Source organism: Phlebotomus papatasi, chromosome 2, assembly GCF_024763615.1.
Source record: "Phlebotomus papatasi isolate M1 chromosome 2, Ppap_2.1, whole genome shotgun sequence".
Classification (NCBI taxonomy): Eukaryota; Metazoa; Arthropoda; class Insecta; order Diptera; family Psychodidae; genus Phlebotomus; species Phlebotomus papatasi.
Window position 1 is genome coordinate 18135166 of NC_077223.1, and position 17019 is coordinate 18152184.

Consider the following 17019-nt stretch of genomic DNA (forward strand, 5'->3'; position numbering starts at 1 on the left):
GAAATGTCAATCGATTTTTTCCCACGCATTTTTGTAAATACTTCTGTGTAGTTTGGAGCATTTGGAGTATATTTTTTCATGGCAAACAGTCTCGTGTAGAATATCTCAGTTTCAATTTGATAAAGGCACTTGAAAATCACACGTTCTCGCCTGCCAGTGTTGAGCTATCTTTTAAAAAGTACATAATGATTTATTGTGCCATTGTTGTGCGTTAAATCAGCTGTTCAAGAATGGAAAGTACACCAATGAAGAATCTTCAGGTATGCCATATTTTTTCCATCACTTTCTTTTTCTCATTTTTTACGTGTTTTGGGGGCTAAAATTGCCCCCAAAATGCACTAAAAATGCTTCACAATTTGTCACAAATGCAAACTTGATTGTCATCAAATTATTTGATTATTTATCAAATTTATTTAATTTACATTTGATAATTTTGATTTATTCTTTGTTTTCTCTTCGCGACAGCTTCGAGGAATCTTTTCACAGTAAAAAAGCGTGTCGATTAAAGTTTTCAATTAATTGCCATAATCTCTTATTGTTTCTGCCACAATTGTAAGTTATCAAGAATTATTTTATTTGCTTGTTTTATCTTTTTGTGTTTCCACCCAAATTCACTTTTTTTTATTCCTTCTGGGTCAATTCGCCTCTTTTCTTTCCCATTCTTCCACTTTTTTTTGTCTCATAGACAAAATACATCAATCATAGAGGAGACTCCAACATCTCATATTGGTTAGTTGCATGAAAATCAATTTATTGTGTGATTTGAGAGTGAAAAATGAGGGCATAAATCAACTAGTTTAGAGGGAAAAATGTTGCTCATTGCATGGAATTTTCCATTTGGTGCTTTCCAGAGATTTTGTTGTGAGTGCGCTCTTCTGAGGGTTCACAGTGTCAATAACTTATTGGGCTCATTAAGATGGTCAGACGCAATCTCCCCTGAATCGCTAAGGCGCAATCTTCGTGATACTGTGTCAACAGAGGCACAGAGACGTTTGGGCATTATGATGATGTGCCCACAAACATTCTGGGGCAGGCTGGTAGACAAAGAGGCGCCTATTTAAAGTGAAAATTCAGGGAGATGGACGTCGTTGATTCAAGAATTTCATTCTTCTCTTGAATCTTTCCTTATGTGACAATGTCACAGATTAAGTGATTTTAGCTTACACGAACTGTGATTCTATCATTTCCATTTTAGATTAGTAGAGCATATTGTGACTAAACTTTTCTCAACTTGCCATAAAAAGCTATCCATAAGGTACGTCCTAGGGAAACGGGAGGTAAAAGAAAACAAATCTGTGTAAGGCTTCTACACATTGTGTAAAACTTTTGTCAAAATGGACCATTTTGAAGTAAAGGCCTCTACGCATTGGAAGTAATTTTCGTCAAAAATCCCTTTTTTGAAGGATATTGCCTGCAGTGCTGTAGGGGGAAATGGCGCACCTTTGAAATTGGGATATTTCACCTATTTTTAAATAAAATTGATCCTTAAAGTGATATAATTTAGCTTCTCAATCTGTTTGTGCAGCTAAATTACATCACGATAAGGCTGAATTTGATTTAAAAATAGGTGAAAAATCCCAATTTCAAAGGTGTCCCACTTTCAAAGTTGCCCCACTTCCCCCTAGGCGTAAACGTCAAAATACTGTCAAAAATGCATTTTTTGACGAAAATTGCTCCTAATGTGTAGAGGCCTAGTATTGCATGAACATACAGTGGCCGCAATTCAATTAGGAACAGGGAACAGATCCTCTGTGATGGAAGCAAATTGCTCTTGATTGAATTCTTTGAAGGTCTTTAGTAGCCAAGAGAAATCCACTCGCACACCCCGTAGATTGACATGCTTCTATAACGACTTCTTTATAACATAAAATTCTGATCAGTTTAGAACCATTTTATTATAACTACTTCGCACCCAATAAATATTACGCTCGACAATATTTTCCGTGCGTTATGGCTTCTACACACTAAAAACCATTACTACGGCGTTTCTGTAACTTATTTGAAAGAACATTTCTGAGAATTGATATTTCGCCCGAAGTTTTTTCGGTTCAGAAGAAAAGCATAATCTCGGAACCCCCCTGTCGTAAGTCACTAACCTTCTAATGGCCATTATACACTCATATTAGAAGTTCTGATCAAGTCTGAGAACTGTTACAGTTTCTTCAATAATGTCCTATATAGACTGTGTGTAGAGGCCATAAAAGCCCAATTACTGCTTAGGTGTACTATCAGAGAATTCACCTTTTACTGCGATAATAAAGTTTTATAAGCGATTTACTTAAAAATACTGCGTTTTGGTTAATATTTATCATTTTGATAATATTTACGTACACGTGCGTAATAGTCTCTACACGCTAGAGAAATTTATGTCCATATCGTGGGCTCCAAAGAAGACTATTAAAAGATGGTAATGATTGGATGCGGAAACCTTACTTAGATCTACATTCCCACAAAATTTTGTGCTGATAAAGGAATTCCTGCAAAAGTTATGAGAAAAAATTGCAAGTCACCTGGCCCAATTATAAATTTTTTTGCCCCCAATTTTACTGTAAATAACTTAAAAGCAGCGTTAACAAGAAAATATTCAATGTGTAAAACTGGCATTATATATTGACAAAAGAATTGCCTCCACATTGCAAAGTTTTAATTGACATAAAAGTTTCAATATTGAAGAAAATTGTCCAGTGTGTAGGTAAGATAAAATAGTTTCAAAAGCCGAAAGTATGTATACTAATTGCAGTGAAATTAATAAAAATAAATTTTAGCTGTCAATACTCTAACTAAACCTTCTCTCCTGTAAAGTTTATATTTTAGACTTACAATAGTCTTCTTTGGAACCGGAGATATTTGACAGTTTTTCCTATACAAATACAGGTAATTTGCTTCAATATGGCCATAATTTTATCTAGTGTGGAGAGACCGTTACGGCCTCTGCACACTAGGGAGATTTATGTCCATATTGAAGAGTTTTTTCTACACACGCTTATGGAATTTGCTTCAATATGGACATAAATTTCTCTACTGTGTAGAAGCCATTACTGACTTTCCTTCTGAACAAATGCAAATAAACGTAGTAAATTTCAATTTAACCTTTTAAGAACGATCGGGTCTCCGGTGGACAAAAGAATCCTACAGCTATCTAAAATAGTGTCACGCATGCATTTCATTTGAAAATAAAGATTTTTAGAGGGAAAAATAATTATTTAGCACATTTAGCAACTGTCTTGCAAATCTTCCAATAATCAATACTCAAGAGAAACTAACGAAAACTGAGTCCTGAAAAAAAGTTTAGCTGCGTGAAATGCCCACACTCCCCTATTTTTTCTGACCTCTAATTTTTGATGCTTTCGTTCTTAACCCTTTAACGACGAGACACTTTTTACGGACCGAAAATCAACAATAAAAATTTAACCGATAAACAAAATCAATGAATCGTCTTACATCTGACTTTGTAAAATCCAACAGATATTGATTCGATGCATTTTTTACCTCTACGAGCGATAGGAACAAAAATAGCCCAAAAATTTAAGTAATTTTTCTGACAATACCAATGAATAATAATTTTCACAGTGGATTTTGTAAAAAAAATTAAATATCAATGGGTGGCTACGGGGGCTAGAAATTGATGATAACAGATCCACGCCCCTTATTCCATTTTGAAGCACACCCAAATTTGTTTTCTTAATAATACAGACCCTATGGCAAATTTTAGTATGTTATATCTAGATCGTCTAGATCTGAAACCTTTCGAGCAAAAATCAAAAATTTCACTCCTATCGACCCCCTCACCCGAATTATAAGGGGTTGTAATATCAACTTGAAAATGATCATAACTCCGATTATACTTGTCAGTATTTAATAATCTTGGGTGATTTAGAAAGGCCTTATTAAATACCAAACTTTTCAAGACATGCCAACTTAATACGATTTAAAAATCCAAAAAATGCTTTTCGATAAAATTTTAGTTGTATCTCTGATAAAGATCTCTCCAACGATAAATCACGCCCCGATCCTTGTATAAATATTGAGCGGGATCCATTTTTATTGTTTATTAACCTATTGCAATGATTTTTTTGTTGACCTATTTTTAAACTATTTAAAATAAACGTAATAGAAAATGACCGCAGTGATAAATCCCGACAAGTTTTATCGCTTTTGAACTTGATTTTTAGTATAATAGGTTAATATTAAAATTTCTTAAATTTAGTCAATTCAATTTAGTGTATCTAAACACTGAGAATAATGCAGATTGTAAAATGCAGTGGTGCAATTAGTGCAATTCCGCGCGTGTTGATTTTAAGATCACTTGACTTGTGTTATTTAAGAAGATGCAAATAAATTAGCGTGACCAAGTCAAACGTTGCCGCCATTGAGAAAAGAAATTTGAGAAGTTTCATTACACTTTTATGTACTTAGAGAATAAATGCGGGATAATTCTATAGAAAAATTTTTAAAAAGTGGAAACGATCTTAAGGGAATAAACTTACTCGGAGAACGGTCAAATATTTCGAAACTAAAGATCATGAATTCGCATTCACTGTTTAGCTTGATATGCTATGAGAAAAGTTATTAAAGAGGAGACTAGTTTAGAAAGATTGTCTAGTTTCTTGAATATTTATTGCAAATCTCCAGCTATTTCCTATATAATAAATATATAAGCTCAAAAGTGACGAATTTTCAAATGAACGCACTGATAAATAATTTTTATTATTTTTTTTTTATATTTCCATTTTTTTTAAGCAAGAACCTCTTGGCACTAGATACAACAATAACTATACATAATATTTTTGATAAGAACGAAAATTATTATTCATTGGTATTACCAGAAAATTGATTTAAATTTTTGGGCTATTTTTGTTTCTGTTTGACTCTGTTGGTCTTTTCAAGTTTAGATGTGAGACGTTTCACAAGTTTTGTTTATCGGTTTAATTTTTATTGTTGGTGACTTTTCCATTTCATTTTGTGTGTTGCCGAAAAACGAAAATCTTGAAAAATCTTCGATTTAAATAAGTGAATTGATGTTCCAGTATTAGGAGAGTCTTAGTTTCTTTTAGGTATTTTCAAATTGTATGAATTTTTTACTAAGGGAAAACTTAAGCTTCGCACACACTCTGGCCATTTTATATCTTTTTTTTAAGGTATTTCTCATACTAATTTTGTGTTTTATTTCAATTTTTGTTCGATATTTTTTGTTGCATGAACCAGAATTATTTTTTGTGTTTTTTTAATTGGTTTCTGATTTTTTTTTGTTGAAAATAAAAAACCTTTTTATAAAGGTTTTGAGGAGCAGTGCATCTTTTATTCTGCAATAGATTCCCAATAAAATTTTGCCTTTCAGCAATCAACGAACCCAACAAAAATGGCAACAGAACGCCAACCACTCCTGTCTCAGGCAGAACCTGTCGCTGAGACACAACCAGCCGTTATGCCACGTCCGGACATCAGGACCTCACCTGAGTCCGCTCTTGTGGATGTCCACAGTGAAACCACAATTGTGGAAGAAACTGTTGAGGGTGACTCAAAGGAGAGTCTCTATGATTCATCCATGTATGATCCATGGTCAAATCGCAAACTCGAGCATCCCACATCGAATCTCGATACCCTGATACACTTGCTGAAAGGGAACATTGGTACAGGCATTCTTGCAATGCCGGATGCTTTCAAAAATGCTGGTCTCTATGTTGGTGAGTCATACGAATCTCGCCATAAGTTGGCTTATATACTAAAACAAAAAAAAACATTAAGTCTGTATCAGGCCATTTTCCCGCCTTTGCTATGTTAATGCGACATTTCACACAATTATCAGGACATTCTTTATTTCTCACTGTAAATTATATAATTTTGACACAGAAAAAAATTAAAAGTTGCGGCGTAAAAAAAAGAAAAGAAAGAAATAAAGAGGGAAACTCTTTAGATAACGCACATCTCCAGAGAGGGAGACTATCTGTGAATGAACTTTTCCATGGGTCAATACTGAGCTATGTGAAAACCAGATTTAAAGTTATGAACTGACACCCTCTAAGTGATAAAAACTTTTAAAATTTGAAGAAGAACAGATTTCAGCCTCATCAAATATGTATTCTAATCATAGATAAACAATTCTTTGTTTGATTTGTCCGGAGGTGAGGAAAGATGTAACACAAGATTCAACGTCAGGAGTGTTATCTCTAAAGGGCATCCGGATACATGAGAGTTCACGTTTCCCCACTTAATCCATCATAATTAAAATGATTAATTGCTGATCAAGAAGCTTCCGCGAAAATAACACATTTTTTAATATACTTTTTCGAGAGAAAAAAAGGCATAATGAAAACAATCATGCACTCGAGAATCAAAAGACATTCACCCCGAAATTCTAGGTCAGAGAGATTCCAAGTGAAAGTGTTATGATTTTTTTCTATATACAAAAAATGTGTCTCAATTGAAAGTTTAAATTTAATTACTAAATTCTCTAAAATAGATTTTTAAAAAAAAGGTCTTTGAAGGTCATATCAGACGTCAATCCAAAAAATTTATCTCAAATATATTTGCAAAATAAAAGCAAGAGTTTTCCGACTTGTGCAAATATTTAAAAGTTTAATTATTATCAAAATTGTGCTAATATTTTAATTTCATGCTGAATACTAAAACAGAAGCTGCAGAGAAATGGTATAAAGTTCTGTTATCTTTCAAAACAAAAATAAGCACGTCAAGACTGTGCGATAATCGTGATGAATAAACTGATTAATTAAAACTATTACATAAATATTCAATATAATTTTCAACTTACACGAACGCGATAGTAAATTGAAATGGGATAAAAGAGAGGAAAACCGGAGATTTTAATTTCAGCTGAATTGTATTAATATGCATTGATATCTTTTCGTCTTTTTTGTGCAAATGAAATAAATTCACTGGAAAGCATATTTCATAAATAATTAAAGTTCAATGTCTGAGAAACTACCATGAAAAAAATGTAATTGTAGAAGAACATTTACCGCAAAGACAATCCGTTAAACCACTAATCCCCGATCAAAGAAAATAAATAATTTTAATAAAAATTCTTACTTCTTACTTTCTTTTTTGTCGTATTTTTATTGATCGTATCGAAATATCTATGCCTACGAAAATTTCGAAGAGACAAAATCCCGAAAGTCAAATTCCCTGAATGAGTCAAAATCCTGAAAAGCTAAAATCTCGAAAAACAAAAAGTCTGAACGCCAAAATCGTGACAAGCCAAAATCCCAAAATTCCGAAAGCCAAAATCCCGAAAGCCAAAATCATGAAAATCCTAAATTCTGAGAATCCAAAATCTAGAAAAAATAGTCTGAACACCAAAATCCCGAAAACGAAAATTCGGATTGGGTCAAAATCCCAAAAAGTCAAATTCCTGATAAGCCAAAATCCCAGACACCACAATTCCGAAAGCCAAAATCCTGAATACTGAAATCCCGAAAAATAAAAATCCCGAGTCTAAATCCCGAAAACCAAAATCTTGAAAAACCTAAATTCCGAGAATCCAAAATCTAGAAAAAATAGTAAAATTCCAAAAAAGTCAAAATCCTGAAAAGCCAAAATCCTGAAAAGCCAAAATCCCGAAAGCCAAAATTCCGAAAGCCGAAATTCCGAAAGCCAAAATTTCGAAAAGGCAAAATTCTAAACGCTGAAATCCTGAAAGTCAAAATCCTGAAAACCGAAATCCCGAACGCTAAAATCTCGAAAACCGAAATCCTGAAAGCGAAAATCCTGATGAGCCAAAATCCCGAAAGCTAACTTCCCGAAAAAAAAAATTCCGAAAACCAAAATCCTAAAAAATTCTAAAAATAAACTTACAAAAAAGAGTCCCTCTTCAGTTTTGAGATTAGTAATTCTAAGGCGTTGAATCTTTAAATCGGTTTTTAAAAGGTAATTGAAATTCTTCAAAAAATGTTTACTTTTGATGGCATTAGCACATCTTTTAGATCAGGAAAATTTCATAAAATCAAAATTCCTATCCCTTTCAGTCTCAAATTACTGTTTAATGCCTTCGGTAAACCTTTTAGATCAGTAAAATTCCATGAAATCAAAATTCGTGTTCTTTTCTTTCTCAAAAGATTTGCATAAATTATATCATTCTTTCGAACATAAAATTGAATTGAACGATGGAACTAAATTTAATTAAGAACTTTTGAAAAAGACCAGAATGTGAATTTTGACTTTATAAAATTTTTCTAATCTAAAAGGTGTGCCGAAGCCATTATGACTCCGGCACACCTTTTAGATCAGGAAAATTTCATGAAGTCGAAATTCGGATCCCTTTCTTTTTCACATGTTTTGCATATGTCTATCTCATTCTCTCGCACTCTTCTTCTTCTCTTAAACATCACTCCAAATTCAATTTAGCTCAAACGAATTTGGTATGCGAAAGAATTATGCAAAACATATGAGAAAGAAAGGATCTCGAATTTCGACTTCATAAAATTTTCCTTATCTAAAAGGGGTGCCGGAGCCATTATGATCGAAAAGTTGTACCGGAGGCATTAAAATTTAATTTTGTCTACGTGTAACTTGCCTACTCTATCTTAATATTGCACAAATGGCCTATAAGATCAGTGAACCGCGTTTCCTGCCGTTTTCTCGACAAGGAGTCGATCATGAAGTCGCCGGCAAACGCAGTTTTATTAAGAGAAGTGTTTTGTTTAACCCAACAGGACTCTTTGGCACTTTGATGATGGGTATCATCTGTACACATTGCATGCACATTTTGGTAAAGTGTTCACATGAGCTCTCTCGTCGACTGCAAATCCCCTCGTTAGGCTTCTCAGAAGTCTGCTGTGCAGCCTTCGTGACGGGTCCTTTCGGACTCCGCCGATATGCACAGCTCGTGAGGATAATCATCAATATCTTCCTGTGTATCACACAGCTGGGCTTCTGCTGTGTCTATTTCCTTTTTGTGGCACTCAATCTGCAGGAGGTGATTGCCAAATACTACGTAAAGATAGACGTTCGTGTCTACCTGGTGCTTATACTCATTCCAATGATTGCTCTCAATATGGTGCGGAATCTCAAGTATTTGACCCCAGTGTCTCTCTTGGCGGCTGTTTTGACTGTCTCTGGGCTGTCTATCACCTTCTACTACGTGCTACAGGATTTACCACCAACTTCCACTGTAAAAGGATTTGCCAGTTGGGCTCAATTGCCGCTGTATTTTGGTACGGCAATTTATGCTTTTGAAGGCATAGGGATTGTGCTTCCACTGGAAAATAATATGGGCAATCCAGAAGATCTTGGTGGATGGACAGGAGTACTGAATACAGGAATGGTCATTGTGGCCTGCCTCTACACAGCTGTAGGATTCTTTGGGTATCTCAAGTATGGAGATAAAGTTAGTGGAAGTATTACTCTTGATCTACCAAATACAATGTAAGTAGTAAACTTTTCAACATTGAGCCTGATTTCTTCATTGACTTGACTCTGTGCTCTTCAGGTTAGCTCAGTCGGTACGGATAGTAATGGCCGTTGCCATTTTCTTCTCGTACGGCCTGCAGTTCTACGTTCCTGTAAATATTATTGGACCCTGGGTGAAGAGTCACTTTCAAACTGAACAGCATCAACAGTATGCTGAACATAGCTTCAGGATTGGGCTTGTCTTCTTTACATGTAAGTTCTTTTTTAATTGATTTTTAAAAGTTTAGTAGTAGAATCCAAAACACAAGGACATTAAGTTCATAATACGGGTACACCTTTGAAGATGAAAATGGTAACCTCCTTCAACCTTTTGGTCTCTATATGAAAGAAGAAAAAATGAGGTGACTGTTGTTTATTCGTTTTGTTTAACATTTAATGTCACATTTCTGGCTAATTTTAGTTAAATTAAGTGCTAATCTTTATTATTAACGGTACGTGAAGTTTTCAAATGAAATAATTACCTATTTCGTGAACAAAAAGGGTTTTCTAAAGTGTCTGCAAATGCTTCAATAGGAAACCCCGGAAATATGATTTTTTTTGGAGAGTTTTTTTATTGGTTTAGATGGGAAAGGAAAAAAGACCAGAAATAAGAACAAATCCTGCACTCAGGAGCAACTCAACAAGGTTTTGGAAGCCTTTCGTCGCGGTTTCATTTACACTGTTTATCTCCAATTAGAAACATCCTTTGTCTCCATTTGGATTAATTCGTTTCCAATAGAAGAATTCTACACTCGCGTATTTTTCTTGTATTTAAGAAGTTTTCAAATTATATCTAAAGAATTTTCACTAAACAGTAACATTCTAGAAGAGTCAAGGAGTAAATTTATGTAATTCTCTTCAGAAAAAATATGAACTTAATGTGTTGAATCTTCTGTCAAAGTTAAAGCGTCTGGAAATGGTTTTGAATTAGGACATTTACCCTATTCCATTTTGTTCAGTAAAAAAATATCAAAATGATGAGAACTTGCTTTGAACCATATCTAACAATGCCTTAACCAAATTTTACTATTTTCATGCACTTTTATGCCTTTTTTAGCATTAGAAAATTGGTTTACTGACCATTTTTTTAAGGGTAAAATGAGGTAATTTAGTAATTAGTATAGGGTAATTTCGGACATTTGATATTTCTCACTGTTTTGAAGATTCAAAAGTAAGAAATCTGTTTCTTTTCTTCTTAATCGTCTTAATCGTCGAAAATCTCAAGAGTCCCAAATTGTAAATGGTTCCAAATTACCAGATTTTACCCTATTACCGAATTTACTGCAATTATTATTTTTATTTTTAAGTTTGTCGAATATAAATTTTCATATATGTTTTATAATTAAATGTATTAGCTCTAGATTCGTCAAAATAATAGTCCTACAATTTAACGCTAGACTACTTAAAAAATTTATTTTTATTAACAATGCAAAACTAACAACTTTTTATCACTTTTCGTCAGTTTTGTAATAAATTCTCTTCTCGCCACCCACTTGAAAAGGTCCAAAGTTGATTATTTTAGGCAATGTTATGAAAAGAATGGGTCCCAGTCAAAATCCCGAATTGGGCAAGATCCCGAAAGCCGAAAACCCGAATTTTTAAAAGTGTCCGATTACTCCCTTTAAATGATTTTTCTTCATTTTTATTTGAGAAATCAAATTATTATACTATTGCAGAAAGTAAATAAATTAAATGAAAATCTGTATGAAGTTAGCGTTGCCTATTGAAAAGCAATGGCGACAGGTGGTAAATCAATTTCAGAATATTATCACTTTCTACCATGGCTCATTTTTTACAGATAAATAATATAAAATGAAAGGGACAGATAATCCTAACCGGCTTATGTAGGTGAGATTCTTAACGCGAGCTAACTCGGAGTGCATGCAAATTCGATTTAGAGCTGAAGTTGGGAGACGCCATTCAGTTATCTTGAATCAAATTCGTGAAATTATACAAATTTTGTATTTAAACCAAAATATCAAGGATTTGGATGAACTGACAGAAAAGTGTTATATGGGTGAAATGTAGACCAGAATGTTCTCTATAATTTTGCCGTAGAACTTGAACTCATCGATTACTCAGAAGCCAAGATAAGCGAGGTTTTTTGTTTCTGAACTCGTTTTTTCGACCAGAGTTCCCCAAGTAGTCATTTGTTGAACTTCAACTATATCAAAGAATTGTTGTATTTTGTGGGACTTTCCATTTAAAACCATATTTTAAGTGTCTTTGTGGAGTAGAGGCAGTCAAATTGGCATCTGAGGGATTTCAAAGCGTTATTATGGGAAAAATCAATTTTTTCACACTTAAACGGCAAAATCGGAGTGATAGCGTAGTCTGAGTGGAAAATGATGTATGGACGAAATGTAGAGACAAATATCCTCTACAATTTTGTCGAAGTAATCATCAAAATCGGTTTAGCGACAGTCGAGATAATTGAGGTTATGTGATATTGAAATTGGTTTTTCGACTGTGGCGCCCCTGGTGTTGGTCCCACGAAGTTCAAATATTTTAGAAAGTTGTAGTATTTGGTGAGATCTTTCGTTTAAGCCCTCACTCATCAAAATCGGTCACATAGAACCGGAGATATGATTTTTTGAATTTTGTGAACTTTGACCCCTCATATCTCCGGTTCTGTTTTAACCACAGCGCACTTACGCACCATTTTGGAAACGTCCTAGACTGGACTACAACATACTAAAATTTCATTAACTTGCACAATGCCGTTTTTGAGAAAAGTGACTTTGAATTTCGATGAATTTTGACGCTATCACAGCGCCACCTGTGGTGACTTTTTGAACTTCCATCTGAAAGTGCTCATTGAGACGAAACCAAAAAGGTAAAATTTAGGTCGCTATGTTAGTTAGAACCGGAGATAGAGGTCGGTCAATGTTCGAACTTTGACCCCTTATAGCTCGGGTCAGGGGTTTTAGATCGACTTAAGGTTTTTTTTGTTTGATAGGTATAATCAACGGCTACAACATACTAAATTTTCAGCCCGATGCACAATGGAATTTTTGAGTTATTTAACTTATAAGATTTAAAAATTTTCTTTTTAATAATAGCGCCCCTAGCGGTGGTTTTACGAACTTGCGATGTTAGAAAGGGAAGTGGCATTTCACGAGAGCTTTCCAAAAAGCCCTCACTTTTTAAATTCTGACAATTAGAACCGGAGTTATGGCCATTTTAAGAAATTTTTTTTGGACCCTTATAGCTCGGGTCAGGGGGGTCGGGGGACCTTAAGTTTGGTATTGATGGAAAGCTCTAAGGCCCAGCTATAACATACTAAAATTTGAGCCCGCTCGATGCCATAGCGGCGGAGCTATTGAGAAAACAAAAAAGGGGGGTCTTCAAAATGGCGGAAGGAGGGGTGGGGGGTGGGGGGTCAATGCACCAAGTTGCAATTTTCACCCGATATATAACCTTTGCCGAAAACCGCAAGTCGATATCTTTTTTAGTTTAGGAGCTATTAAGCTCCAAAGAGCGGCCGGCCGGCCGGGAACGTAAATTAGCCACATATATATTCGTGATCAGGAAGTGCTGAAACACATTTTGGCCAAGTTTGAGGTCGATCGGACGACATGAAATTTTGTTAGGATTATAGTAGGTGAGATTGTTAAGAATCTCACCTAATACTAATTAACTAAATACAAATTTTATGCATTCGTTGAATGTAATTAAATGTTAAATAGACAAATTATTTATCCAAAAACGTAAATTTTGTTCAATAAAAATTTCATGACACTTGACATATTTGGTAAGAAATATTAGATTCCATGCACTTGATCAAAGAAAGGAAAGACCTTAGAATTTCTGACAAGACTGAACGGATTCCAATCGGTTATAAAGTTAATCTCTGCACTGCTTATAAACCGATAAAAAATTTTATCGGAAAATCGGGATCGGTTCAAATCCGATTTCAATTAATTTCATCGATGCAAATTTCTGCTTGGGCAATTGAGAATAAAGACATTTGAGAAATAGTGTGACACTATCTCTCACCAGAATTTATCTTAAATTGCGAAGATATGTTAAAAAAATGGTCATGGATAAATGGATGGGGAAATTTGAAGAGGTATTAAAAATCGATGTGACTTATACTTATATAATAAAATAGGTGTAATTTTTTTTGTTAATCGAATATGCTGATAAACCGAATATACTTACCATAAAATAATCACAGTATCAAAACTATTCAGAACATCTGAAGTTCATCCGACTAGCGCTAGATGGACTTGGTTTCCAATTTTATTTACTCTCCATTATTGGAATTGCGGGAATTGCTTTATGTTTATCACATCGGGTAATCAAATTTCGACATAGTTGCATGCAAGGGACAAAATCTTAAGTTTGAAATTTAATATTTTTAATATAAATATGTTACTTCTTTTTTAAGGAGTGTAGCTTGGAACCTTGCAAATAGTTTATCGTCTTTGTTTTCTCTAAAATCATTTCTAATACATTTTTAAGTGAATAAAAATATAGACATAGCTTTGGGTATTATTTCGGCCACCTGGGGTGGAATGATAACTTTTCGACACTATCGAATCGATAGTATCGATAAATCTATATCTGTTAGATTAAGCGAATGTCGACATTTCACACATTTATTGGCCCAGTGATTGTGACATTTTTAAAAGAATCTTACTGTTGATATATATCTATATTCGTTCCACGAAGTCCTGTTATCGTTAAAATTTTTCAAAAAAGAGGGTGCGATTAACTATTTTTCCTCATAACTTTAACACTTTTTAGGTGTAAAAATATATCAACATTTTTTAATGATAATTTTACACCTTTTTAAGGGTAAAATTAACATGAAAAAGGGTAACTTTAACCCCCAATACACCTAAAAAGGGTACTATTTACACCGATTTTGGATCAATACTGCAGGGCAAAATTAACATTTCCGGAATGTTATTTTAACTTTTTCGGATTTCTCTCAGTGTAGTATCGAAAATAAGTTATCATGTCACCCCTGGATTCTCATAGTTCCTTATCCTTCCGGAGTTCTTCAAAGTTTTTTTTTCACATCATCTCGTTCATCGAGTTCGTAAAATCTCTGGGGTGTGCAAAAAAAAATTATGGAAATTTGAGGAATGAAAGAAGTGCCGAAATTGCAAGCTGGCCGAAATTTGGTACAGTTAAGATTTTATGATTTTATTCGGCTTATGAAATTAATTATTCTTTGAACGCTATAAGTTCTGGAGGTTATCAGTAATTCAATGATGCTAATGTTGTTTGCAATTGACTTGAAGTAATGCATCATAAGGCAAAAGCAAAATAAAAATAGTTCTAAGGACAAGCTCTAGCTTTAGATTTCCGTTATGTTTTTTTTTTCAATGTAGATGAATTTCTGCATTTTCAGTTATATTGGCCGCTATAATTCCGAATCTCGGCGGTGTAATCTCTCTCGTTGGTGCCATGAGCAGTTCAATGCTGGCTCTCATCTTCCCGCCACTCATTGAGATTGTAACATTCTGGCCGTCAGATCTGGGTCGGTACTATTGGATCCTCTGGAAGGATCTGACCATCATGATCTTTGGCATCTGTGGCTTTTTCTTTGGCACCTATACCAGTTTGTGGCAATTACTCAACGAACGCACAGAAGCCTAAAGAAGTGTGGTAGTCTTTTGCGAGGCATGATCTCCTTCTCAGATATGCGAAGGAGTCTCTCTTGCCATTTGATTGAAAAATCACAAAAGCCAGAAAGAGGGATATTCTACCAGAGGAAAAAGAAAAACCACAACAATCCTAGTTATTGGAAGAATTCATGTCTTCATGTTCTCTCTCTGTTACTTTTTCAGTTTCTTCCAGTGTGATCGTGTGTGAAGTTTCTTCGCGCAAAACAAAAAAGTGACAATAATATTTATTAGGTGAAAAATTCTTACTAGCTTAATTTATAAAAAAAATTACCAGAAAGTGTTTAGATTTATGGTTTTTAACCAAACAAATCCAGAGAATTTAATATTTAAGAAAATTGCAAAAAAAGAGAGATATTTTTGTTCAGGAGATTAATTTACTCCAATTTAAGTTTAGAGATGGAAAATTTATTTTTTTACCATGCAGTAAAATTAGTGTGAATTTTGTTTTAAGAAAAACTATTGCCGTTGAGAGACAATAAAACAGTGTCAAGGATATTTTCTTTAAAAAAAATGCATATATTGAAATATTTCCTATATTGAATGTTACAAAGAAAATGTGTAAAAAAAAATCTGTCGAAAAAAAATACAGCATAAAACTCACCAGAATGTGTCTTTTGAAGCCACAATCGCCTCGAGAGTCTTCTGTGTTATTAGTCTCATGGTATGGGTGGGAATTGCAGCCACGTAGAGGATACAGATGAGATTTTGATCCTGTATGAGAGCATGGCATTTGTGATAATCAGAGCACCAATAGGATTCACTGTGAGTGGCCAGGTTGCCGATGTAATCCTCAATCATGTCCACAGCTTGGTGGAAGAAGGTCCTGAGGATGTCTAGGCGATGGGTTCCGGATACTGTCCTCTTTCCCGTGGAGGATTGCTGGATATTCCGGGAGATTACATACTTGGCCATTGGACGGTTTATCAGGAGAATTCCCAAGATTCCAGGATCCAATTCTAGATTATTGGGGAAATTTCGTGGGAAACATTGCTCAGCTAATTCCAGAGTCTTCAATTCTGTCCTCCAGATCTGATGGGTCAGCACCTCAATATCCCTGTAGGGCGGTTCAGCTCCGCAGAGAAGGCACATGTTGATGTTTTGCAGGATGGGAATGGATACGAGTCTGTAGGCAATTGAAGGGCTCTTCTGAGGCAAAAACACCGGAGTATCCTTCTGCAGACTGCTCGAAGTGGCAATCAATGTCGAGAGAAGCTGCCTATCTCCAACATCCAGATCCCACCATCCTTCTGTGGCTGCTGCAATCCTCTGCCTGATCATCAAGCATGCATACGCAGAACCAAATTGATCACAAAATTCCCCCAGCTTCTCCAGGATTGTCGCATTCTGCGGGCAGAGAATGCAATCCGTAAAGCCAATCAGTTCACAATCTGCACTCTCGATGAGATGGTCAATTATTCCCAAACAGGGCAGGAGTTCTCGCTTCAGACGCTCCACACTGAGGAAGTTCTGAAGCTCAGGGAGCCCCACTGTAAAAACCAAGGCACTGTATGTGGAATTAATGAGCTTCCTGAGGACTTTCTCTCCAACTCCCCGGCCAAAACCAATAATCAGGAATGTATCGGCGAATTCTTCCCATACCAGCAACCCGTCCTCCCATGAAGTGCTCCGGAGATTTTGTCCCTGACTCTTGCAGAACATGTGGACACCATTCAAAGAGCCAATAGTGGAGAAAGAGAGCTGAAAATCCAGTAAATCCAGATGCATGTTACCGGGAAGAGCTAGCAATTTCAACTTACATTCTCTCCTTCTCCCTTCTTACGCGTAAAGATAGGGATGCCACCTGATAGTGTTAGGCATATTAATTGAATAGACATCCCCCCACGAGAATTAACAATTAATTACAAAAATAGCAAAAATATTTATATTTTTGTATACAAAACCACCAAAAACATTCAAAATGGCTCCAAAAGCTCATCTGTCCCAAAAGTTCTGCTAAATTTTTGGGACAAAG

At 35.0% G+C, this 17019-nt stretch overlaps 2 protein-coding genes across 3 annotated transcripts; one reads left to right on the forward strand and one right to left on the reverse strand.

Annotated features, from left to right (window-relative positions):
* Positions 1–20: 20 nt before the first annotated feature.
* On the forward strand, positions 21–15653 carry LOC129802896 (proton-coupled amino acid transporter-like protein CG1139). 2 transcript variants are annotated; one of them, XM_055849089.1, is made up of 5 exons: positions 21–260; positions 5339–5684; positions 8670–9381; positions 9446–9618; positions 14771–15653. In XM_055849089.1, exons 1-5 carry the CDS (start codon positions 231–233, stop codon positions 15016–15018), a joined length of 1509 nt encoding a protein of 502 aa, XP_055705064.1. In that variant the 5' UTR covers positions 21–230; the 3' UTR covers positions 15019–15653. The 2 variants fall into 2 exon arrangements, with proteins under 2 accessions (XP_055705064.1, XP_055705065.1); XM_055849090.1 differs by lacking the exon at positions 21–260 and adding an exon at positions 469–552.
* Positions 15543–17010, reverse strand: LOC129802898 (protein fuzzy homolog). The gene is made up of 2 exons (XM_055849092.1): positions 16805–17010; positions 15543–16745 (listed from the first exon to the last, which is right to left on the reverse strand). Exons 1-2 carry the CDS (start codon positions 16880–16882, stop codon positions 15645–15647), a joined length of 1179 nt encoding a protein of 392 aa, XP_055705067.1. The 5' UTR covers positions 16883–17010; the 3' UTR covers positions 15543–15644.
* Positions 17011–17019: the final 9 nt, after the last annotated feature.

Excerpts from the sequence above, each read along its gene's own strand:
- LOC129802898 (XM_055849092.1), bottom strand. The coding sequence starts at position 16,882 with ATGTCTATTCAATTAATATGCCTAACACTATCAGGTGGCATCCCTATC. Across the intron at positions 16,746-16,804 it reads AGAAGGGAGAAGGAGAGAAT|CTCTCTTTCTCCACTATTGG; the intron begins GTAAGTTGAAAT and ends CTGGATTTTCAG.
- LOC129802896 (XM_055849089.1), top strand. The coding sequence starts at position 231 with ATGGAAAGTACACCAATGAAGAATCTTCAG. Across the intron at positions 5,685-8,669 it reads AAATGCTGGTCTCTATGTTG|GACTCTTTGGCACTTTGATG; the intron begins GTGAGTCATACG and ends TTAACCCAACAG. Across the intron at positions 9,619-14,770 it reads TGGGCTTGTCTTCTTTACAT|TTATATTGGCCGCTATAATT; the intron begins GTAAGTTCTTTT and ends CTGCATTTTCAG.